Below are 25957 nucleotides of genomic sequence, written 5' to 3'. Positions count from 1 at the left end.
CCCCCTGCTCATCAGATGAGGCAGCAGACGAACGCAGGCGGCCAGCCGCGCTCCAGCCTTCCCAACGGCCCCTCAGCAGACCCCCCTCACACCTCCCCCTTCAACCACGCAGCCAGTCGGCCCCCTTGTGTGACGCAGCCCACGGCCAACGGATCCGGTTCGCCAAGTCCTTCAGCAGGTCTGCCAGGACACCTGGAACTTAAAAACCACACGGCGGGGCTGGGAGGTGGTGGCGCGAGCAACGGAAACGTGCCTTACCCGCAGCAGAACTCTCTACCTCACACCTGCACAGCCAACAGTCAGCCCAGCGCCGCCACCAGCACTAATACTAGTCCCAGTCCTGCAGACGAGACCTGGAGGAGCCAACAACGCAACACTACCACTCAGGTATCCCTCCTCTGATGTTTCACAGCTTTGCAGGACAACCACAGGCCTTGTTACACATTTCTACGTTAACATCAGTCTATTTTGTTGGGATTTTATGTAATAGACTATAACAGGGTACACCATGTTTTATAAATAGATACATTAAATGTGGGGTCTGCTATTCAAAAACAGAACTTAAAATATTCTTAAAATTTGTGTATTTGTCCTTGATTTGAGCAGGTAAATAAGATGATTTGCCAATGGAACAAGATTTTTGACCTTTAAAATAGGAACAACTCATCTCCATCTTATTTCAAGTGCAGGATGTCTAATTATCTTATATTAGGGGTCGAAATACTCATTCCATTGGCAAATAATCTTATTTACCTGCTCAAATCAAGGACAAATAAGAACATTTTACTTATTTTAAGATCCCTTTTTGCAGTGCATCTTGCCTTTAACTCTGACCCGGTTGCTGGTTCCAACTGAGGAACAGCATCCCCACAGAACGATGCTGCCGCGTCCATGTTCCAGCACATGACGGGGTGTTGAGTATAATGTGCAGTCTAAGCGTAAAATCCCAATAAAACACAAAGTTTGAGATTAACGTGCCAAACGTTGGAGAGCTCACGGTGTAAGGCGACTTTAGCAAGGCGCTGTGTATAACGCTGCCTGTCTGCTCTGTCTGCTCTGTCAGTCTAAATGTGAATCCGTTTTGTTTTCTCACCAGGGGCTTCAAAAAGGTCCAGGTTCACATTCGGCAGGTCCTAATGGAGAACCCCCCTTCTCTTCCTCTTCCCCCTCCTCCCAGACCCCCTTCTCCTCCTCCTCTGGCATTCTGAATCAGGTTGGACATTGCTCTGGGCCCTGCACTGCCTCCTCCTCGGCCTCCTCCTTATCCCCCACCTCCCCCCAGACAACTCCCAACCACTTGTCCTCGCCCCCCCACTCCGCTACTACCTCAGGGGTCCACACCAAAGACGCGGCGCCTTCCGAGGGCAAAAGCGGCAGCATCGTCCCCGCTGCCGTTTTACCGTCGGGTCCCGAGGCCGCCGCCGGGCATCATGGAGGAGCACCACACAGTCCCGGCACCACCTCCCGGCAGGGATTGACTAATCACGTCCAGCCGCAGGTGACGGACCGCTCCGCCAGCCTGTCACAGCCTGCCTCTCCGGCCCCCGGAGCACTCAGTTCAGACAATCCTCAACTCTCAGCCTTCGGAAAGGGAAAAGCCAATGCTACCACTAACGACGACAATAACCACAGTAACCACGGAGGGTCTTCCTCAGAGAAAATCAACAACGTCCATCCAGTTCTCCACGCCAAGCTGGACTCGGTGGCGTCCTCTCCTCTGTCGACCGCCCCGACACCCTCGCCGTGCTCAGCGGACCCTCACACCGCCAGCAGTCTCTCCTGCCTTAACAGCCCGTCCAACTCAAACAGCCAGGGGCCCACGCTCAACGGGAAGGGCCTGGAGGACTCCCAGAGCTCTCCGAAAGCAGAGCCTCAAAGAAAGACGCCCCCTGCTGGCCTGGCTCCGTGGTCTTCAGTTTCCATCTACCCCAGCTCCAGCGACGTGCTCAAAGCCTGCAGGTAAGAAGCTTGATCTCTTCCGCTCTGTCCGGCTGTCATGGCCTCACCGCTCCTGCAGAAGAAACATTCATTTTACAGCAGGTACAAATATTCATCAAGTTCTCTGTTGCCATCTTTTAGTTTTTTTTTTTTTTTTTTAGTGATTCTCTGTTATTTAGAGAAGTTGTTTTGATCCACTGACAAACCTTGTTTTTAATGGGCTAAACTGAGACCTAGTGATGTAATGTACTCCCTTATTTTGGGTGGCGGAAAAACGTGATCAACGTGGAGTTACTGTCACGCGATCCTCATGTGGAAATGCTCCTACCACCATCCATCTGTGAAACTCCTGAAGTTATCAAGCATGAGAGAGTCAAGGTCATAAACAATTGTGGGGACAAATTGCTGATATTAGGGATTTTTCATTAGTTTGTCTTAACCTTTGACCTTTTCTAGAAGTTGGATTTGGCACAAAGTTTGTGAACCCCTCCCCAAGAAGATGCAGATCTTTACCTTCAACTCAGAGCTCTCCGTGTTCCTCGGCAGGCCTAAACCTGACAGGAGGAACGCGTGCTGCCGTTTGTTTAGGGTTCTCCAGTGTCTGCTGAACCATCCAGGTCCATATCAAAAAGCAGCTGCCTGAATAAACAGCCAACATGCCTCAGTGGAAAATAGTTTTCTTTTCAAACGCTTCCGCGCAGGTTTTATTTCCAAAAACCTCACTGATACTGGAAATGGTAGCTTTAAGATGTCTTCTCTCGATAACCTTCACACAGGAGGGTGGTGGTGCGTTCACTGACTGGGAGAAAGTTCTGGGTTTAGAGGTTCTCTCCATCTGGTGGTCAGCGTTTCCCAGAGCATCATTGGTAAAACAGTCAAATAAAACCCAGCGTTGTCTTCTACAGCCGTTTTATCTCTTTACTTCTCAGTGTTGGTTTTCACTAAGAGGCCAGCTTCTTCTATCCATTTACAAGCAAAGGAAACGTGACCTACACCGCCACCTGCTGGCAAAACTATGCATCTTTACAGTATCACAGGGCAAACCTTTTTCATACACGTATCACACACATCTGCCACTTAGAGCGGGTTGGTATCGTAACATTTCTCCGCTGTCTGATTACTGTAACCGGACAAGAGGTTGTCGGTAGAGGCGTGAAGCTGTTTGTTACCCCGCCTCGTTCAGCTCCACTCTGATCTTTGCCTCTCACACTGTGACTGCAGGAACCTGGGCAAGAACGGCCTGTCGACCAGCAGCATCCTCCTGGACAGGTGTCCGCCGCCGCGGCCGCCCGGCCCGCCCTCTCCTTCACTGCCAAAGGACAAACTCAATCCTCCAACACCCAGTATTTATGTGCGTGCAGCGTTGTGACTGCAGGACTGGCCAGCATGTTGTGCTGAGAGTAACTTTCCCTCTGACTCCCCCTGCTGTCTGCTTTCTGTCCTACAGCTTGAAAACAAGAGGGACGCTTTCTTCCCTCCCCTCCATCAGTTCTGCACCAGCCCTGCCAACCCGGTCACTGTCATCAGGGGTCTGGCTGGAGCGCTGAAACTAGGTAAGATGTGAAAATCCAGCCTCCTCTGTGCTTTAATGGCTGCATGTGTGAGCATCACCGTGGCCGACCGACCGGATGCCTGCATGCCCAGACTGTGGGTGTGCCTCTTAGATCCTGAGAGGGACGTTCTCTGTTGGTGAATCTGACATTTACAACCCCAGCACCACCTGCAGGTGGATGCTAGTAGTGCACATGTCCTGTAGTTCTTTTAGGTTTGTACAGTGCCTTTTATCCCCTTCAAGCTTTAACATATCCAGTCACATTGTAGCTGATTTGATTGCCTTTTTCTGTGGTTGATTCAGTCCATGGTTTTGAGGTTGAAGAATAAATGCTTTTAAAACGGTTTTACAATATAAAAGCTTAAAAAGTGGCAAGCTTATGTATTCAGACCCCTTTATGCAAATACCTCTGAATAAAATCCAATGCAACAAAATGTATTTCAAAAGTCACCTAAATATTTAAAAATTCAATGCGTGTGTGATTTAATCTCTGCGTAAAAGCTGCTGTTCTGTTTCTGGCTTCAGAGGTTCCTTAGTGAACATCAGAGAACAAGGAACCCAGCAGATAGGTCAGGTCAGGGAGAACGTGGCAGAATTCAATTAAATTTTATTTATATAGCGCCAATTCATGTTTGGTTCATCTCAAGGCACTTTCCAAAGTCAAATTCAATCAGATTATACAGATTGGGTCAGATTATACAAATTGGTCAAAACGTTTCCTATCTAAGGAAACCCAGCAGGTTGCATCAAGTCTTGACAAGCAGCATTCACTCTTGGGGAACCGTAGAACCACAGGGAGAGTCGTCTGCATTGTACATGGCTTTGCTGCAATCCCTCATAATGAGCAAGCATGAAGCGACAGCGGAAAGAAAAACTCCCCATTAACGGGAAGGAAAACCTCCAGCAGAACCGGGCTCAGTATGAACGGTCATCTGCCTCGACCGACTGGGGTTACAGAAGACAGAGCAGAGACACAACAAGAGAGACAAAAAAGCACAGAAGCACACATTGATCCAGTAATCTGTTCTACATTAGATGGTAATAGCGGGTGATCTGTCTTCCCTGGATGATGTCACAGCTAACAGATTGCCAGACCAGGTTAGGTTCTGAAATAATCTCCCAAGCTGTGAGCATCTCACTGAGTTCTGTTCAGTTCATCTGATGGCCAAACAAGGAGAACATTAATCAGAGAAGCAGCCCTTAGTAACTCTGAAGGAGCTGCAGAGCTCCGCAGCTCAGGGAGATTCTGTTGCCAGAACAACTCTTAGTCTCAAACATATAAAATCTGGTCTTTTTTGGAGAAGAAAGAAGATTTTTAAGATGAGCAATAAGAAGTTATGTTTGCGGTTTGTGCAGCGGCGGCTGGGCGGCAAAAATATTTGCTCTGCTTAGATGAGACAGAAATTGAGCTGTAAAAACCATGTGTGTGGCGGAGCGATAATACTTCAGTTTGCTCTGAACACTTCATCAACTCAATGAGACATGATGGTAGAACCTCATGCTGTGGGGAAAGGGAAGCTGGTTAGAGCAGGACATGGATGAAGCCAAAACTGAGCTGATTTCTTGTTAAAGTCCAATAAGATAATGAAGTCTCTCACTTAAGTTGAGATGTCAGGTGTAGCGATTTAATTTCCTCAGAGGAATTTCCTCTTTACCATTTTCTTTCCATCACCCACATGCAGACTTGGGCCTGTTCTCCACGAAGACGCTGGTGGAGGCCAACCCTGAGCATCTGGTGGAGGTGCGGACCCAGCTGGCCCAGCCCACCGATGAGAACTGGGACCCCAGCGGTGGCAGGAAGATGTGGCGCTGCGAGAGCAGTCGCTCCCATACCACCATCCTGAAATACGCCCAGTACCAGGCCTCGTCCTTCCAGGAGTCCCTGCGGGTCAGTGGGGCTCTGCACCACGACATTCATGCTCCGTGTCGTTATTGTTAGGAATCATGCCATGTTCCCTTTATTAATTCATATTCATATTTATGACATTACAATCTGGTATTGTCAGCCTGACTTTTCTAAAACTGACTGAATCTAATTATTCCTTACAGGAGGAGAATGAGAAAAAGAAAGAGGTAGAAGCAGAGGCAGGTTCCTCAGACGGGTAGGTAATCGTTCCGCTTTCACCACATCTACAGTTTTTTAGATGTTTTTTGCTCGCATAACTTGTATAAAGATGTGATCCTCTGTGTCTAAATGAGTGCTGTTAAGCTCCAGTCCTCAAGCCTCAACTTTTAGATGTGTCCCTGGTCCAAAGCGCCTAAACAAAAGGCTGAATGACACCTCAGCAGGCAGTCAGCTTATAATGAGTCCTGTTTTATCCTTATTGTGGGATTCTGGTAAAAGGAAGGAGAGACATCTAAAAGCTGCAGGGAACTTCTGGCTCTCTGGTGTTTGGTTTAAATAGAGTACTTTCCATCCTTCGTTTATTTTCTTCCTCGTTCTTTCTTCCTTCCTCCTTTGTGTCCTTGCTTTCTTTCCTTTTCTTCTGTTCTTTCCTTCTTGTTGTACTTCCTTTGTCTTTCCTTCCTTGTGTTCTTTCTAATATTCTTTCTTCCTTATGTCCTCCCATCCTTTCCTAAAAAAATCCATTGTTTCTTGTACACTCCTTTTGTCTTTCCATCCATCTTTGTATCCTTCCTTAAAAATATCCTGTCCTGTTTTTCTTCTTTTATTTCCTAAAACTGTCATACTTTCCTTTTATTGCCTCCTCGTGCCTTCTATTATTTTCCTTCCTTGTGTCCATTCTTCCTTTAATTTGACTGTTGATCTGCTGTTGTTCTTGCTTATTTCCACTTTTTCTCTTTGAGATCCCATATTTAATCCTTGCCCTGTATACAAAAAATTGTCATAACCTCAAGGGGAATTTTAATGTTTTGCATTTTTAAATTGCATGTAAAGGACAAAGAAACTCTTGAAAGAGGAGTCTGAAAAAATCTGGAAATTTTACTAATCATGTCTCAACGTGGTGTGACATTGTAAAAAGTGAATTTTCTTTTTAAATGGCATGCTACATATCTGTGTTTTTACTTTATTTGTAGATATCTCACTCAGTAGCCGTTTCAATCCAATTCTCATGCGAATTTTGATTGAACATTTAAAATATTGAAAAGAAAACCAGAGGGGTTTCCATTTACTGGTTTGTAGCGAATTAACCAGGAGACGCACAGCGTAACGTCGTCATACGTTGACGTTGGCTGTAATAAACAGGAAGCTGTAGCTAACTAGCATGGATCAGTAATGGAGCGAGGCTTTAATGAATGTGCCGACTTTTTTTTTAACGGATGAGGCTTAGAAATGTTCGCGTCTCGTCATCTGTCCACACGTAGCTGTTGTTGCTTCCAGACCTATTTTAAAACCTTGAGAATACCTGAGAAGACGCCGAAGCAGAAGCGGCTGATCAGTCATGTGAGGCAAACGTTCGCTACCTCAGAACTTTCTTGACAAACGTGTTTCCATCTCCTCTTTGGTGAGTGGAAAAACATTTTTGCAAAATTTAGTGAGTTAATTCAAATGTGTCCGTTTCCATCACGCTGCATTAGAAAACATTGGACTGAAACGCGACTTGTAACGACGTCCACACCGTAGAGTGTTTTGACTTCCACTTTGGTATAGATGGGGAAAAAGGTTGATGAAGCTGAATCTCTGCTTAGAACCTCGGTTTTCTAATCCATCTGTCCTTCTTGCGTAAATAACAATGTTCTGTTGATGTTCTCCTAGTGGAATTCGGAGAAGGAAAGGCCCCTTCAAGCACATCAAGTTTGGCACCAACATCGACCTCTCTGATGAGAAAAAGTGAGGAAACCCTTTAATAACTTTCACCGCTTTCACCTGAAAGCCAGCGGTTGCCTTTTAGAGTCCAACACCAACGTTGAACTGCTTACAGGTGGAAGCAGCAGCTGCAGGAGCTGACCAAGCTGCCAGCGTTTGCCAGAGTGGTGTCAGCCGGAAACCTGCTCAGCCATGTGGGCCACACCATCCTGGGCATGAACACCGTCCAGCTTTACATGAAGGTCCCGGGGAGCCGGACTCCAGGTGACCGGACAGAACAACAGGCCAGCGTCTCCTGTGTTCGCTAAAGGCTAGGCCAGGGAGGATAATCATTAAATTTTTCATCTTGTTTTCATAGGTCACCAAGAAAACAACAACTTCTGCTCGGTCAACATCAACATTGGTCCTGGTGATTGTGAATGGTTTGCTGTGCCTGAATCATACTGGGGCGTCATCAACGACTTCTGCGAAAAGTACATCATCTCCACAAAGATGCTTTAGAAGTGTTCTGGTCAGGCCCGGAAGTAAGGTCTAGAGTAACTGATTCTGCTTTTTCTGTCAGGAACAACATAAACTTCCTGATGGGCTCCTGGTGGCCCAACCTGGAGGACCTGTACGAGAACAACGTGCCAGTGTACCGCTTCATCCAGCGGCCCGGGGACCTAGTGTGGCTCAACACGGGCACCGTTCACTGGGTTCAGGCCATCGGCTGGTGCAACAACATCGCATGGAACGTGGGACCCCTTACAGGTGGGTCAAAGAGGAGAGTCACAGTGGCTATAAAGTCTGCACACCCCTGGTAAAATGTCAGGTTATTGTAGCTTTAACAGTGAGGCCAAGATGACTAATTTCCTTTAATGTTGTCTATGCCCTGGACAACTAGAAAAACAAGCTACATTCTCAGTAGGATGGAAAGAAAAACACAAAATGATATGGTGGCACCGTTGTGTGTCTGAAATGTCGTTGTGTGTCTGTCAGGGACATCCTGATTCATCTTCAGATCTCTCCACTGAGTGGGCTCTGGCTGGGTCATTCCCGACCCCAAACCGTCTTCACGTGAAGCTGTTCTTTAGATTTTAGATGTATGTTTGGGTCGTTATTATGCTGAAAAATGAAGTTTAGCTTTTAAGAACACGAAAGTGGGAAAATGTTCATAGAAAAATGTTGGCACGCTTAGATGTTCTTTTTCAGGAACAAATCTTTCCTCTGGCCACCTTACCCCGTGGCCCAGACATCTGAGGAATCCTGGAGTTTGCGACGTAGCTTCGAGGCAATCAGCCTGTGGCATTACCTGGGAGTTAAGGAAGCCCAGCTTTCCTTGGTGCTTGCCGTCAGCTCTTCTTTGTTGCTGGGTCTGGTGCCCCTCATTTTCCTCTTGACAATACCGCATAGATTCTCAATGGGGTTTAGGTCCGGTGAGTTGGCTGGCCAGTCGAGCGCTGTGAAGGCATGGGCATCAAACCATGTTTTGGTGCTTCTGGTGGCACAGGCAGGGGCCAGGTCCTGCTGGAAGATGAAATCTGCATCTCCATACAGATCCTCAGCAGAAGGGTAAAGAAGTCCCCTAAAACTTTCTGGAAGACTGTTGCGGTGACCTTGGATTTAAGAACATTGCACCCCAAATCATGACTGACTTTGGATATTTCACACTGGACCTCAAGCAGCTTTTCTGTTCATCTCCCGTCTTCCTCCAAACCCTTGGACCTTGATTCCCAAATGAAAGGCACACTTTACTTTGATCAGGAGAGAGGAGCTTAGACCATTGACCAACAGTCCAGTCCTGGATCTCTGCCACATTCTTGAATGTTCTGTTTGATAATCCACTGGAGCCCAGGGTCATTTCTTTTTCTGGTACATCTTCGCCACACTTTGCCCTTCCACTTGATTACACGACGCCTTAAGTTCTAATTTCAAATGCATATACGCTCTTGTTTGGCAGGAAATAATTGGGAAAACAACATCCTGTGCCAAAGTTCACTTCCGGAAGTATCCGAAGATAAGTCGTCAACCCCCCCCCCCCCCCCCCCCCCCCCCCCCCCCCCACACTTACGTTACGCGGCCAGTATATTTCCTCCTCCAGTTAAAACATTCATGTCCTGCACAATTTGGGGTGATTTCTTCAAAGTATTCTAGTTTTGTGTGGATTCCTTTTTTCGCGGGTTTTATGAGCTGGAAGCCCAAATTATATAAAAATAAACTAATGAAAATTTGAAACCGTTTCAATTGTGGGTCCTGAATCTATAATCTATGAAAGTTTTACTTTTTTAATGGATTTATGGAACAACTTTCCATGATATTAAAATGTTTTGGAAAGGGGCTGTATCTCCTAGGGCTGCTTAACATTGCCAACATTTATCACAAGATCACTATCCACAGTATCAATATAGCAAACAATTTCTAATTGTTGTTTTTCTATGTCACAGAAACTCAGCATTCGTACAAACAAAACGTCCGTACAAATGCTGTGCGGACGCCCTTTCTCTAAATTATGGGTTAAAGTCCTCAGTCGCTGCCATGGATTTCCTACAATTGGAAAATGAGAGAAAACAACAGATCCACTTGGTTCCTTTAGACTTTTTATTCAAGTTTTAAACTGAAACTGATCTCAACCAATGAAACCTGGCAGAGCCGGAGCGTTAGCCAATCAGAACGAGAGTAAGGTGGGTCTTTGCAAAGCGGACGTCTACCAGTCTGAGGTTTGTCGGTGTTCCATAAGTTTAACTTTTGGAAGAGCATCTCAAACTTTTCACAAATGGCATGAATGAAAGTAGTGGTGGTCAAAGGTTTCTTTGGGTTTATGCGAACCAGCAAGTCAGAAAGTTCAGCAAACATCTGACAACAACTTCCCTCTGTGTCTGTCGCTGCTCTTGCAGATAAATTAATGAGTTATTTCCACCTGTGGCTACGTCATCTGTCAGCGTTTATTCCCTCGCTTCCAGTAGTGTATCTGATGAATGCGGGCGACCAACTAGTGATCTCCTGCTGATTGGCTCTCACGTTTTTATTTAAAACACAAAGAAGAGGAACAAGCTAGCTCGAGCTAATTTAGCATGACAGGCTTTTTCTTGAAGTAGGGTCAGATATCGAGCGATGACGGTGGTGTTAGGAATAAATAGAGATAGGCTTGGCTGAGAGAAACGGACGAGAAAGGGAGGACTGTCTGGTCGTGGTGCAAAATGCTTGTTTGTGCGTAATATGCCACCAGATACCGCACGATTTCTGCAGCACATATTCTCTCTACCTGTGAAACAGCTACAGAACAGAGGCACCTGTATCCATGGCCGACCATGTGTGCAACATGTCGCACGTGTGCGTTTATAGCCGAGCATGACCTGTCCCACACAGTGTCTCAGCCTCACGTTGACCTGAACAAGTCAGTCGCTGAAGATCAGAGAGGACTAGTTAATATCAAATGTACATGCCTCTTATCTCTGCGCTCACAGCATTGTTGCTCAGTAGAAAACAGAATTGTCAGCCAAACTGCAAAAAAGGTGTTTTGTTTAATGCAGATGAGCCAACAAATGCGAACATAATTGTTAATGTACTGCTGTGATACTGTGATTATGATCTATGTAAAGTGTTCACTCGGCATCTGCCTCTAGAACAGTCAATATTGCAGATGCAGTAACTGTCACGTTGAAAAAAAGTGAATAGAAATCCACACAGAATTTATAGTCATTATCATATGATAAAATTATAAACTCAAACTAGCAAATAGCTTGAAAAACTTGGTTTTAAATCACATCCCTGTTGTCTTCAGTATTTCAGTAGTTTGTCTGTGTTCACCTTTTTTTGTAATATAAAATTTTATTTATAACCACCTTAAGATCACCCTATGGATTAACATGGTACTAAGTAAAATAATAAAAAGATAAATGCCATAGCAAATAATTTCAACTTGTATTTACTTGGATAGATATGAAGTCATACTAAAGGACAAGGTTGTGGTTGGCCTTGTGTGTTCATAGGATTGATTTATGTTGAGTGTGGCAGGGAGCCAGTGGAGTTAATGTACAGGTCTGTAGTAGATGGTGTAACGATGCAAGTTGCTGTCTTTTGCACCAGTTGCAGTTTATGGAGGGTTTTTTGGAGGGAAGGGAGTTGAAATTGTAAAATCGAGAGTGGACTGTGAACCAATTTGGCAAAAGTCTGAAGGAAGAACTTGCTTGATGCTGCAAAGATGAAAGGAAGTTAATCAGGTGATGCTCTTAAGCTGAAAGGTGGAAGAGATGCAGGAATTGTTGATGCATATTTTAAAACTGCCAGATTTGGTTAAAGTTGACTTTGCACAATAACCCAGTGAGGTACCTAAAGTGGCATGTCAACTTATTTTTACTTTAACCCATGCTCTACTGCTGAGGTACGTAATCTCTAAGGCATCAGTGCTACCTGAGGGGCCACGCAGTTTGAGTTGTGTGAATCTGCCTCAGTTTTGCTGACTCGACTGATTATTGTTTTTTGTCTGCAGCTCATCAGTACAAGCTGGCAGTGGAGCGTTACGAGTGGAACAAACTGCAGAGCGTCAAATCCATCGTTCCCATGATCCACCTGTCCTGGAACATGGCACGGAACATCAAAGTGTCGGACCACAGGCTTTTTGAGATGATCAAGTGAGGCCCTGCCAGGTGAACCTAGTCCGGCTGCTTTGCTGTGCTTCATCCTGAACTCACCGGATGTGTTTCTGTTAGGTACTGCTTGCTGCGGACACTGAAGCAGGTTCAGATGCAGAGGGAAATGCTGCTTGCGGCTGGGAAGGAGCTGGTGTGGCACGGTCGGACCCAAAGCGAGCCGGCGCATTACTGCAGCATCTGTGAGGTAAGCGCAGCCGTGTCGCCTCCTGCCATATTCAGGATGTGAGTGGTGCTTTACCGTTTCTGCTGGGGGGTGTGTGTCCTGTGCCAGGTGGAAGTGTTTGACCTGCTGTTTGTGACCAGCGAGAGCAACAGCAGGAAAACGTACGTGGTGCAGTGCCAGGACTGTGCCAGGAGGGCGAGCACGAACCTGGACAACTTTGTGGTGCTAGAGCAGTACAAGATAGAGGACCTCATGCAGGTTTATGACCAGTTCACACTGGTAAGCATCAAAGTCAACAATGCAGAAATCAATTCTCATCTTTTTTTTACATAAAGAATATCTATAAGGAATGGTTGCTGTACTTTACTCAAGCTACTTATTTTGACACTTTTTGTCACGTTATAACCACAAACTAATCTGTTAAATTGGGACTTTGTAATAGAGCAACACACAGTAGGGCAGATTTGTGAGGTGCAAGGAAAGTGATACATGTCCCACTTTTAAGACTTTCTTTTGTAGAGAACTGAAAAAGTCCATGTATTTCTGACCCAATGCTTTGTGGGACTTCTGGCTTTCAGTTAAGAATGGCTTTTTATTTCTTGCCACCCTCTCATAAAGACCAGATGTGTGCATGACTGATAGTTTTACCATCAATAGATTGTCCCACCTCAGCTGTGGATCTCTGGAGCTCTGGTGGAGTTACCAAAGGGCTACTTCTTTAAGTTTAGCTGGACAGTCATTTCTTGGTAGGTCTATAATCGGTCCATTTTCCCTCCATGTTCAGATGATGGATTGAACAGAGCTCTGGGAGAGATTCACAGTTGGGTTCCTTGGCCTCCATGATGCTGGTGGTTCTCTAATTCTCTATAAAAAAACTCTGAGGCCAGAAACAGAACAGCTGCAGGGATACAGAGACTACATTACACCAGCAAATTGGTGTAAATGTATTTTATTAACATCTTTTAGATGGAAAAGTGCTAAATAAAAGTGCACTATATTTGTCAGGTTTCTTTTGTTTGTGTTTGTCTATATCTAATAAAATCTCAGATTTATTTGTGGTTGTGACATAAACACAGTTGAAGACGCTGTATGGCTAGTAAAGCTATTTATTGCATCATTAAACTTTTGAAATGCTTATTTATGTTTTAGGACTTGTTTTCATGCTACGTTCTTGTGAAACACGTCTCTTTATTTAAATATGGACCCAGATAGCATTCTGTAGAAACCAGCAGCAATCTCTGAGCCAGTTTAAAGATTTTGTTTTGGATAAAAGAAGATGGACTTTATTTGCAGATCTAAGTTTGTTCTCCGTTTTCCCTCCACAGGCGAGCCCCCTGCCTTCCTCCTCTTGATGGAGAAATGTTCTTCTGAGAACATTATAGAACCATAACAGACTTAAGTGGAAACTCTCAGAACTCCCCCCTCCCTTCCTCTCTCCCTTGTTTTCTTTTTCTGATATTCAGGAAGAAAGGCGGCAGTCCTCCAACTGCGTCCTGTAGCTATCCCATAAGGCAGCTGTGTGAAAAGCTGTGTGTCTATGCAACCTGTCCCAAGCAGTGGGCCTCCCCCTGGTGGAGCGGAGGGGGGATGGCAGCTCCCCCTGTCGTCATGACCAGACTGTTCTACTGCTGGCCCATCTGGACTTCACCAGAACACACATCAAATAAAAACAAAGAATAGCATCAAGTTTTGTACATATTGTGTTTGAACTGGCAACATCGTCACACAGAGACTACTGAATTGATAGATTTGTTATTTAGCCGTTTTTTTTTTGTTTTTTTTGTTCTGTTTTTGGGTTGACATCAGAGCTTTGTTCCCTCCATGAGACGCGTGATTAGCATAGCAGTTCTTTTGTAAGTCAGACATCTTGGTCAGGAAAACAATGTACATGTCATGTAAAGTCTGTTTCTGTTCTTTACTCACCGATAAACTTAAGTTTTGTTTTGTTGGTTCATTGAGTTTCACAATGTTGAGGAAGAGAAACGGATTTACAGACAACCAGCCAAGTCACAGGAAAAAAAGGGTTGCACACAGACAAGAGTGAACTTTAATCTGTGTTTTTTGTATTTGGATGTAAATTTACACTATTTATGAATTCATATTTATTGCTTGAAAATATTTGTTGATGGAATGCTGTAATTTTTCTCTAGAGTACCTGCCATTAAATTTGAGGGAGCCTTGTGATTTTTTTTTTTTTTAAGCCCGGCCCCTTACGTTTTCTATATAAATAAACAGCTTAGTAAGCGTTGTACAGAGACCTTACCTTGAAATGGGTTTATTGTTTGAAGGATGTCTTATGCTTAAATAAACAAAAACAATCTTTATTTACACCTGCAGTTATTCTTGTTTATTTATTCTGACAATTAACCCATAATTCTATGTCACAGAAAATTTGAGTATTACATAAGATCAATTAAAAAGGATGCTTTAAAGGGAGCATACTTTTCAGTTCTTTTTGACATTGAAATCACTCAGTTGTGGTCTATATAAAGTGGGACTACTATACCTCCTCGTTAATTCACCCCCCTTTGTACCCCTGTTCTGAGCTGTGCCTGGGAGCAACTCGTTGAACTAATTAGCAAATAATTTAGAAATTCAACATCATGTAGATGGATTTTAATGAGTAAGATCTCAAAATCTTAATCTGTCATCTGTAAGTGAAAGTAGTTGGAATTTGGAAAAACAAATGATTTTTGTATCTCTGTGCAAATTGTCAGTTATCCGGGTCGTCGCAATAGCAAGTCTGTTTAAGTTTTCCCTCCTGCTATTGTTTTAGTAGACATTCAGGCTAAACAGGGACTCTGACCAAAAAGTATATTTCCATCTTCAGCAGCAGACCTGAATAATAAAAAAAATACATAAAGCTGTAAGAAATGATTTTAACTGAAGTCGATATGTGTAAAAAAAAAAAAAAACAAAGAATAAAATAGGTCGATACACGTCAAACACATTGCTTTTATTTTGTAAAGTAGTCTGAGGCGTTACTAACGTAATGCATGTTGATCGCATGACCTACAGAGGGCTGGCATGACTGCAGTAAACTCAGCCATTTTCATTGAAAAATCGCCTCACTTTTCATGCAGAATATGCTCTTGCTCCCCTTCTCACCTGGGAGATCTGCGCTGAGATTTTTATGGATGACAGCCTTGTTTTGTTGTGTCCAAAGACATTTTATTCTGGAAAATTTGGTGCTTTTGCCAAACATACGTGACCACTTCCGGTCTCGGAATATGAACAAACGAGCCTTTTTTTCCCCTTTCTTTTCTTCATTTTTGTTTTTTGTTACCCGGAATAGAAAATTCAGTTCAAAGCATTTTTAAATTTTCACTTTTCCCTTTTTTGAAAATAGAAACGCTTTATATTTCGATTTTTATTTTAAAACAAAAATCAAATCGCCATTTGATTTTGTTTTTTTACTTCCTGTTTCTGAAACGAAAATCCAATGACCAAAAGATACACGGTCAGTGTATGTTTTGGTCATTGGATTTTCGTTTCAGAAACAGGAATTGAAAAAACAAAAACAAATGGCCATTTGATTTTTGTTTTAAAATACAAAAAAGAAAATCGAAATACAAAGCGTTTGTCTTTTTCATTGTCCATAAGCGAAAAGTGAAATTTGAAAATTTATTTGAAATTCATTTTCCATTTCGGGTAAGAAAAAACAAAAATGGTTTAAAACGTAAACGAAAAAGAGGCTCGTTTGTTCATATTCCGAGACCGGAAGTGGTCACTTCTGCATTGCAAAAGCACCACATTTTTCAGAATAAAATGTCTTAAGAACCTTACGCAGATTTGATTTTAGACACGACAAAACAAGGCTTGTCATCCATACAAATCTCAGCGCAGATATCCCAGGTGAGAGGGGGAGTAAGACGATATTTTCTAAGAAAAGTGAGGCGATTTTCCAATGAACATGGTTGAGTTTACTGCGGTCAAGCCAGCCGCCACTGTGGACACGGCAGTCATGCCAGCCCTCCCTTCATTTTGAAGGTCATGCGAACACCATGCATTACGGTAGCAATGCCTGAGACTACTTTCCAAAATAAAAGCAATGTGTTTGACGTGTATCAACCTATTCTATTCTTTGTTTTGTTACACATGTGGACTTCAGTTAGTTGAAATAATTTCTCACAGCTTTATGTAATACTTCTTTATTATTCAAGCCTGCTGGTGAATATGGAAATATATATTTTGGTCATAGTCACTGTTTAGCCTGAATAATTACTAAAAAAAAATAGCCAACAGCCTTAAACAGGCTTGCTGTTGCAATGACTCAGATAAGTGAAAATTTGCACAGGGATATTAAAACAATTGGTTTTTCTAAGTGACTACTTTCACTTACAGATAACAGATTAGGATCTTGACATGTTACTCATCAAAATCCATATACATGATGTGGAATTTCTAAATTAAACCCCTCCAAAATCTCTACATTAAGTCAATTTCACATAAGTTTCTGGCAATGTTGTTACTAAACGGTACATTTTCAGGGGATACTGTCACTTCAGCCTGACAGTAGAACACCTCCAGATGTTGCGCAACAAATTTCATCCACATCTGATGTGGAATTTCAAAGTGAAAGCCCTTCAAAATCTCGCTATATATTCACTTTGACCTAAGTTACTGATAATGTTGCTACTAACCCTTATGTTTTAAGTGAAAATTTTTGATTCAGAGTGACAGTAGAACATCTCCAGAGGCTGCTCAACAAAGCTCATTAAGATTTGATATGATGTTCCAACATGACTATATACACTATATTGCAAAAGTATTCGCTCCACCATCCAAATTATTAGAATCAGGTGTTCCAATCACTTCCATGGTCACAGGTGTATAAAAACTACGCATGCAGACTGTTTTCACAAACATTTGTGAAAGAATGGGTTGCTCTCAGGAGCTCAGTGAATTCCAGCATGAAGCTGTGATAGGATGCCAGCAGGCAAAAAATCCAGTTGTCAACTTTCCTCGCTCCTAAATATTCTTGAGTCAACTGCTGTATCATGAGAAAATGGAAATGTTTGGGAACGACAGCAACTCAGCCACGAAGTGTTAGTCCACGTAAACTGTCGGAGCGGGTTCAGTGGATACTGAAGTGCATAGAGCGTAGAGGTTGCCAACTTTCTGCAAAGTCAATCACTACATGATTCCAAACTTCATGTGGCCTTAAGATTAGCTCAAGAACAGTGCAGAGAGCTTCATGGAATGGGTTTCCATGGCTGATCAGCTGCATCCAAGCCATACATCACCAAGTGCAATGCAAGGCATTGGAGACACGTTCTTCTGAGTGACAAATCACGCTTCTTCATCTGCAAATCTGATGGACGAGTCTGGGTTTGGCGGTTGCCAGGAGAATGGTGATTGTCTGACTTCATTGTGCCAAGTGTAAAGTTTGGCAGAGGGGGGATTATGGTGTGGGTTTGTTTTTCAGGAGCTGGGCTTGGCCCCTTAGTTCCAGTGAACGGAGCTCTGAGTGTTTCCACAGACTAGACATCTTGGACAATTCCATTTTCTCAACTTTGTGGGAACAGTTTGGAGCTGGCCCCTGCCTCCTCCAACATGACTGAGCACCAGAGCACAAAGCAAGGTCCATAAGGACATGGATGGAAGAGTTTGATGTGGATGAACTTCACTGGCCTATACAGAGCCCTGACCTCAACCCAATAGAACACCTTTGAGATTAAATATAGTGGAGACTGAGAGCCATGTCTTGTTGTACACCATCAGTATGTGACCTCACAAATGCATTTCTGTAAGAATGGTCAGAAATTCCCATAAACACACTCCTAAACCTTGTGGACAGCCTTTCCAGAAGAGTCAAAGGCAGGTGAGTGAATACTTATACAATACAATATAGTGTATATTAGGTTTCTCAATGTATTGGAAACTAAATATTTTTTGTCATACACAGATAAAAATAATCATTAATATGAATTAAAAAAAATTACTAGCCAGTCTAAGAAGAAAGCACACAGAACATTTTTGTTGTGATCTTTCTATAATTTGGACAAAAGAGACTCTCAGTGGAACTTTGTCTTATTTGTTATTGGCTGAATGAATGTATCGCATAAAGCCTTGTTTTTCCGGGAAAGGAGGATGTCCAAGAATCAGCGAGAGTAAGTAGGCCTATGACTCTAAGATACAACAGTTAGATTCTGTCTCTTATTTTCAATATGAGAAGCCATATCACAAAGGATGACCAAAGTTTTATGAATATCGGGCTTGTTGAATTACAACATAAGAGCATCTTCCAGCTTTTTTGGACACACACACACACACACATAATTTTGATAAACTTTACAGTTGTTTTATGTTTTTAATCCACTTTCACATTTTTAAAAGTAACAAATCTGTTATCAAAAGAAAAGTATTACTTGAACCTGAATGTTAAGGTGTGTTTTACATTGATCACATTCTTGTTCAACAATAGCTGCATGCTACCCTTTCAGAATATTAACAGTGACAACATCAGATGTGGATGCAATTTGTTGAGCAACATCTGGAGGTGTTCTACTGTCATGTTGAAGTGACAGTATACACTAAAAACCATTCAATATTGACAGCAACTTAGGTCAAACTGACTTAACATAGAGATTTTGGAGGGCTTTTATTTTGGAATTTCACATCATGTAGATGGATTTCGATGAGTAACATCTTGAGATCTTAATCTGTCATCTGTAAGTGAAAGTAGTTACTTGGGCAAACCAATTGTTTTAATATCCCTGTGCAAATTTTCAGTTATCTGAGTCATTGCAACAGCAAGCCTGTTTAAGCTTGTATGCTATTGTTTTAGTAGTTATTTAGGCTAAACAGTGACTATGACCAGAACATATATTTCCATATTCATCAGCAGACCTCAATAATAAGGAATATTACACAAAACTGAAATAAATTATGTAAACTAACTGTAGTCGACATGTGTAAAAAATAATAATAATAAAATACCCTGATGCACGTCAAACATATTGCTTTTATTTTGGAAAGTAGTCTCAGGCAGTAGGAACCACATCCGGTTTCCGGAGTATGAACAAACGAGCCGTTTTTCTGTTTCTGTTTAAAAGCTTTTTTGTTTTTTGTTACCCAAAATAGAAAATTAAATTCAAATAATTTTTCAAATTTTACTTTTCCCCTTTTGACAGTGAAAAAGATAAACGCTTTGTATTTCGATTTTCTTTTTTGTATTTTACAACAAAAATCAAATGGCCATTTGTTTTTGTTTTTTCAATTCCTGTTTCTGAAACGAAAATCCAATGACCAAAAGATACACGGACCATACACGGACCCTTTGTGGCTTCCTCTCCTTGTGAGGGGTGTCAATGACTGTCTTCTGCCCATCTGTCCAGTCAGCAGTCTTACCCAGCCTGATGCTATTTACAGGCTCTGGAAACCTTACAGCATTGAACTTGTTAGTATTGTTGTAATTTTCTGGGACATTGAATTTTGGGTTTTAATTACCCGTAAGCCGTGATCACCAGAATTACAAGAAATAAAAGCTTGAAATATTTCACTATGTGAAATTAAGCAATATAATGTGTGAGTTTACTTCCTAAAATGAGTGACAGAGAATGTACAGAATTTGTTCCCAATATTCACATTTTTATTTAAATGTACCTGTTAGGGATGGGAATCGAAAACCGGTTCCTGTTCAGAACCGGTTCCGGGTGTTCTAATTCCATGGCACCGTTTGGCAGCTCGCTTAATGATTCTTATCGATTCCAGACAGTACCAGAGCCAGGCAGCACGACTTACGTCACGTTTTTACGCAAGTTACGCACACAGCATTCAGTAAGCAAGTACGACGTGACCAGGCGTAAGTCTAGACAAGCAAAACAAAAAAAAAATGCCGCCCCACCGGGTAAAGCTGTCAAACGTTTGGCTTCATTTTAAAGGAGAAGTCCGGTCAACAAGGAAAAATCAGTGAATCATTAGCTATACCTAAAACTAATACGTCCGTGGTGATTTAATAAATTTAGCGTTAATCAGTAAGAAAATAAAATCATAAATTGTCGTCTCGATCACTGTGTATAGGGCCATTATTGCCCAAATATGGGCAATAATGGCCGCCCGACATCACATCCTGTGACGTAATGTTGCGGTAAGGCACTGCGCTCTACAACAACAATTATTCCGGATTTCCAGAGGACTTCACCATTGAAATTCGCGAGAGCTATTGTTAAAGCAACAATGTCCACGTGCATGGCCATTGGATGTTCCAATACATTGGGTAAAAGTGAAAAAAAAACATTTGTTTTTTTCACTTTTCCAATTCATGATCCACCACGGGCTCTTTTGTTGGATTAAACATACAGAAGAAATCTCCAGGGGTTTCGAGCACCTCCTCTTTTCAGTCCTTTTATAGGCCTTCCTTCAAACCATGGTTCCACTGCTTGTGACTGCTTCCATTCCCCTGTACCACCACTGCTGCTGATGATGGTGGTCTCCTGAGTCCCTTCCCCTTGTGGGTAAGCAAGCTCCTCATGGTCCCTCTTAAAAGCCTTTCCCACCACTCCCTCCCTGTCGGTCACTTAAATCACCAGGTGTTTCCCATTCATGAATGATCAGCAGGGTGAATGTTGGACTCCATTCGCAGTTGGAATTCGGAAATTCTGGCTTAATTGCGATCATAAAAATCAACTATAAGCCACTAAAGTTAGACTTTCCCCTTGGAAAGTCGGAGAACTGTTTTAAGGTCAATTGTCGGATTGTTGGGTAGCTTCTCATATCTACAACAGTACGCTGGGATGAAAGTATGAATGTTGAACAATGCTAGGACTAGCTTGCGCAAACTAATTAGCAGGTCAAATGCTAATGTCTTATTGAACAAGCTCTTGTCTGGTGTGAACTAAAGTCACAAGACAGTCACTGTATTACACAGTGTCATGTTCCTGTTTAATCCTGGGGACGTCTGACCAGATTGTTGTTCAGTTCAAAATGGCGGTGTTTGAAGAACAATGATGAGGCTCATTCTGTGTTCTCGTCTAACTGGATCATAACTTTGGACTCAATCTACCAGCGTCTGACCCAACCAGCATAAATCCAGTATTTGAGAGAGAAAAACAAAAGAAGAAGAAAAGGGCAGTTTTGCGTGCAGAGATGGCGCGTTGGACTTGTTTTCCTGTCCCTTAAGGTTTAAACATGGTAAGTCTTTGACGATCTAAAGAACTTGACTTGGTATTAAACGAACCACTGTGACTGAGCTGTTGTTCTTTGAACATGGCTGAAGTCTGATCGGTTGCTTGCTGATATGGTGTACAGTAGTCTGAGGCAGATCCCTGCAGCTTTACAAAGGCACAAAACCTCATTAGCAGTCCCTACGGTGCATTCAGCTTAGCGGGCAGCTATGAGACATTTTTATCTGAATGAAGTCTTCAAGCAAGAAAGGTTTGAAAAAAAAAAACCTGGAGAAAATAATGAGTCTGAACAAAGTGAGAAATCAAAAGCTGTTCTGATGTGTTCCCAGGATCACTCTGAGGTCTGATCTCTTCTGCTCAGTGATACATCCCTTCTGTAAGTTACCATGTGGAGTCATTAAACAGCGTGCTGCCGTCCAGTCTTTTGGACCCGTTGGACTGAATGTATTTCATATCCATTTAATGGAAACAGCCAGATGATGAAAAGATTGAAAGGAATAAACAGGAATTGATGATTGTTGGTTTGTAAAAACAGGAAAGGAAAGCAGTGTCTTCCTCCAGGCTAAATTAAATACAAAAAGAGAAAGCAAACTTAAAGAAATAACCTTTACCTGTTATCACTATTACATTAAAATTGTGATCTGAGTTATGGTTTAAGGGACATTGTTACCTGGTGTAAAACCCTGCAAGTTGGGTCTCTGTTCATTCTCAAACTTAGAATTAGTAGTTTACAAATACTTAGGTGGCGGTGCACCCACTGAGAGACGCCATGTTGCATCGCAATTTCTGATTTCAGAAGCCAAAAGGGAACAAACCTATCAGCCATACGTGTTTTTTATCTGTCTCCTATATGAAGACATGCTGTCGGTGGAGGAGTATAAAGAAGCAAAGATGACTGTAGATCATTCTATTTGGCATTTTCTATTGAAATGATGGACTAACCATACTCTTTGCCCAGCAATAGGGAAAATAAAGTAATAACCAAGAGGGTCTACATCGGTGCAACTATCATTACCAGGTTTGCTGCATGTCTGCCCTGTCAGCTACCGTACTTTTTCCTGTGCACACTTTGAAATTAAGATTTGAAAATTTCGAATTATAATACTAGATTTATGTTGTATTTGTTGCTCAATGTATTGTGCATTTTTTCCAAAGGGTTTATATGTCTTTTTGAAGACAACAGTTGTAGAAACTTGCCTTTGCTGCGTTGGTGAAGATTCTCCATCATCCAGGTCATGATCAAAAAAGCAAAAAAAAAAAGAAAATGTATGCATATTTTCTATTTGTAAAATAAAAAATATGTATACATGATGATCATGCGGCTTTATAAAAAAAAATTCTCCTGATGTTTACTGTGGATAGTAAGTTTCGCCCACAGTTTCAACCTTTAAAGCTTCAGCAGTCGCTTCTATTCAGGCATCTAAAAAGATATAAAAATTTACTAAAGATTTTGGGGGGTCGAATCTGGAAATTTGTTTTATAAGGAAATGCGGTAGGAAGCATATTGCAATATACGACTGTAAACATGTTTTTTGGTTTACCTTTTAAATATTATGGCTATTCTGTCTAATCTGCATTTTGTGTTATTTTATAAATTGCTTTTAACACTGAAAACAGTTGCTGCTGTTTACACTTCAACGATAAGGGCTTTTTGAGGCTCTCTCTCCAGCTTGTTATATGTTTTCATAATCTCCCCTCATCGTTAAAGCTTTATTGGCTTTATTGCTTTAATATAATGTTCGTTTCTCATCGACTTCTCTGTTGTGCCTTTTCAGAGCAAAATCTCTTTGTAATTCTGCTTTACAGTGTGTTGTTAAAGTCGGGGCTCACAGCAAAGTACTCCACTGATTATTATTTATCTCAACGTGTATGAAAAGAGTTTTCCATTAAAGCCACTAATGCAGAACATCTATTACTCAACACAGCAGGAGCAAAGTGCTTATTGGTAAGCTGCCACTTCACATCAGACCCACGGCTTCACTCCGCTGAACATCTGATGGCAGCATTTTTGTTTTACCGAGTCCTTGCTGCAGTGACCCGGTGTTCTCGTGAAGCAAAGCACTCTAAAAACTCATTTAGCCTGTTCGTTAATTACCTGTTATTCCTCGCCGCGGTTATTATTTAGCTTGATGCTTCAGCACATTATGTCACTTTGCTGTGTTTGACCATAAAGAATAAAAAAGACCCTGCGAAACCAGTCCTAACCTGTACAAGAACACCTTTGTGTGTCTGCTTGAATCAATTTGGAGAATAAGCACTGAACATTTTTTTGGTCTGCCATCCATAGCCTTTTTATTTCTACAGTAAATACAATCTAAAACAGCAAACATGATGCCACACATGATAGTGTGTTATTTCTCCCTTGTTAGTGCCTTTTTATTAATTTAAGAATTATTTAAGGATTAATAGGCTATGATCTTACTTGCATGTAAGACCTCCCAGTCCTGTATGTATATGTATTCTGAGCAGCTGTCTGCCTTGGCCATTATAGAGCACATAGATCTAACCCTAACCAACGAATTTAAAATGAATGCTTTGTCCAGAAAACCCAAATTTATTCTAAATTACTTATTTTAGCATCACCTCAGCATGATGCTGCCCCCACCATGCTTTACAGCATTATGCACAGTATCAGGGGGATGTGCAGTTTTTGTATTCCTCCATACAGGTTGTTTTGCATGTAAGCCAAAAAGTCATCATCCGCTGACCAGAACACCTTCTTTAACTATGTGTGCTGTGTCACCAGCTGGGCTTGTGGAAAACTGCATGCAGGACTTTGTATGGCTTTCTTTAAAAAAAAATGCTCTCTTCTTACTACTTTTTCATAAGGGAAAGCTTTGTGCAGTTTGCAGCTAATAGATGTCCTGTCAACAGATTCTCCTTCCTGAGCTGTTGATCTCTGTAGCTCCTCCAGAGTTACTATGAGACTCTTGGATTCATTGATCTCCTTGCCCAGCTGTCAGACACTCATGTCTGAAGAGGTCAGCAGTTGTGCAATGGTGAACATTGCCCTGGATTTATTTTAGGCAGTCAGAGTAAGTGGGCCTGAACAAAAACAATTTTCTTTTTTTTCTTTTCTTTTTTTGTAGAAAAAACACTGAAAACCCTTTTTTCCATCCATTGTTTAGTCACACGCTATTTTGTGCTGACCCCATCACCCAAAATCACAACAAAATACATTGACACTTGTTGACGTTCAGAGTCTGGAAAAGTTACATTTTGAAAGCTATTGTACAGGGTCTGGTCAACCTGCAGTAAATATAGTAGTGAAGGGAACATCATTGGGTAAAGTGGGGGACATACCACCTCTGCAATCCCCCTTTTGGCAGGTGAAGGGGTACAGCAACCGAACTGCAACTTAACACAAAAGCAGCAAAGATCAGGCAGTTTTTCAAGAGTATAGGTGTTCATAACAATGCTGTTAACTGTAGCGCTGTTAAAAAGGACACAAATTAATCATGAATATTGAAATCACAACATTAAATATGATTTAATCACTGAGTTAGAAACATATTTCAATTATTGAACTTAAAGAACAAATACCAATGTGTTTGAAAAGTGGGACTGGGCAAAGTTAACACTATTTGCTTTAATTAAAAGTTTTGTGAATTTATGTGTTTTTATAATTATTTAAAGTCAAAGTTAAATCTTAAATACAAATGTAATAAATTTTATGGTGACGCTTTGTCAGGATCCTCGGGATTGAGTTTGCGGATTCCTTTTGTGTTTACTTGATTTTTCCTGTTATTAACGTGTTGCTTTAGTTAGTTTCTTTGTGATTAGTATCTTAGTTTGTTCTGGTGTCCTGTTCTTTTTACATTGAGTGTTATTCCTGTTAAATCTCTTTTAGATTTTTACCCCCATTTAGATGGTTTCTGTGCATCACAGTTCAGATCCATTCATGTTGATTAGTATCTCTTCCTCTGTCTCCCTGCACCCCAGCTGCATTATTTTATCTCCTGATTTACTGCATTCAATGTCATTCTCCACTCGTCCCTCAGTACATACAGTAAACTGTATATGTTCATTGTTCAAGTTCCACTTGCTGCCATATACTCCAGTGCTCTGTGTTGTCATACTGTTTTCTCTATCCACTCTCCCTGTCCTGCTGTTATTTGGCCTCACCACTTGTAAGTTTTGTCTTTTGTTTATCAAATACTTATATGCATTTAGCTGCTTCCAAAATCCTGTATCTCCTTTGACCCTCAAAAAAACAAAACATGACACACTTTATGGTTCACATTTCAAATTATGGAAAAAACTACATTTCCAGGCAGCAGTGGTGGTTCTAGACCAAATTTAGCAGGGGGGCCAGGGTGGGGCCAGTGTTTTTTCACAGGGGTACAAAAAAAAAAAAGATTGGGGGAAAAAAACTAAACAGGTCAACATTTCATCGTTTAATATTTGAAGTAAGCCAAAGAGCCAATTGTGGCTCTGGAACTGCAGACCCCTGATCTTTTCTCAATACGGCGGGAACTTAACGTGAAACAGCCAAATTTTTTAATTATTTTTTAATTAATTTTTAATCATTTTGTTATTTTATTTTTGGGTAAAACCATAAATGTAAAAAATACAACTTATCCAAATGACCAGTCAGTCCAGCATTTATCATCCTAAGAAATTTTATATCATGTCTTTAGTACAGGGGCCATAACAGGGGCCAGGAACAGTTCAGGTGCACAGGCTCCTGTTGGCCCCTGTCTAGAACCGCCCCTGCCAGGCGGGGTCAGTGCCAATTCTGCCATGTTATATACAGTATAACCTAAACAACACAGC

General features: G+C 41.8%; 1 protein-coding gene across 5 annotated transcripts in view; it reads left to right on the top strand.

Annotated features, from left to right (window-relative positions):
- The window catches only part of kdm6a (lysine (K)-specific demethylase 6A), a 50786-nt gene extending 36403 nt beyond the window's left edge, over positions 1-14383 (top strand). For all 5 annotated transcript variants that reach the window (XM_021323477.2, XM_012876357.3, XM_021323479.2 and 2 more), the window contains 14 exons: positions 16-387; positions 1097-1959; positions 3160-3289; positions 3386-3491; positions 5173-5378; positions 5540-5592; positions 7209-7283; positions 7375-7523; positions 7618-7732; positions 7822-8009; positions 11728-11869; positions 11948-12074; positions 12162-12332; positions 13379-14383. In XM_021323477.2, the coding sequence (XP_021179152.2) occupies positions 16-387; positions 1097-1959; positions 3160-3289; positions 3386-3491; positions 5173-5378; positions 5540-5592; positions 7209-7283; positions 7375-7523; positions 7618-7732; positions 7822-8009; positions 11728-11869; positions 11948-12074; positions 12162-12332; positions 13379-13405 (2724 nt within the window). In that variant the 3' untranslated portion in view covers positions 13406-14383. The remainder of the gene's footprint in view (positions 1-15; positions 388-1096; positions 1960-3159; positions 3290-3385; positions 3492-5172; positions 5379-5539; positions 5593-7208; positions 7284-7374; positions 7524-7617; positions 7733-7821; positions 8010-11727; positions 11870-11947; positions 12075-12161; positions 12333-13378) is intronic.
- The last annotated feature ends 11574 nt before the right edge of the window (positions 14384-25957 follow it).

The sequence above is a fragment of the Fundulus heteroclitus genome, chromosome 7, assembly GCF_011125445.2.
Source record: "Fundulus heteroclitus isolate FHET01 chromosome 7, MU-UCD_Fhet_4.1, whole genome shotgun sequence".
Classification (NCBI taxonomy): Eukaryota; Metazoa; Chordata; class Actinopteri; order Cyprinodontiformes; family Fundulidae; genus Fundulus; species Fundulus heteroclitus.
The sequence above is the reverse complement of the archived record's forward strand: the minus strand, read 5'-3'. Positions and strand labels throughout refer to the sequence as shown.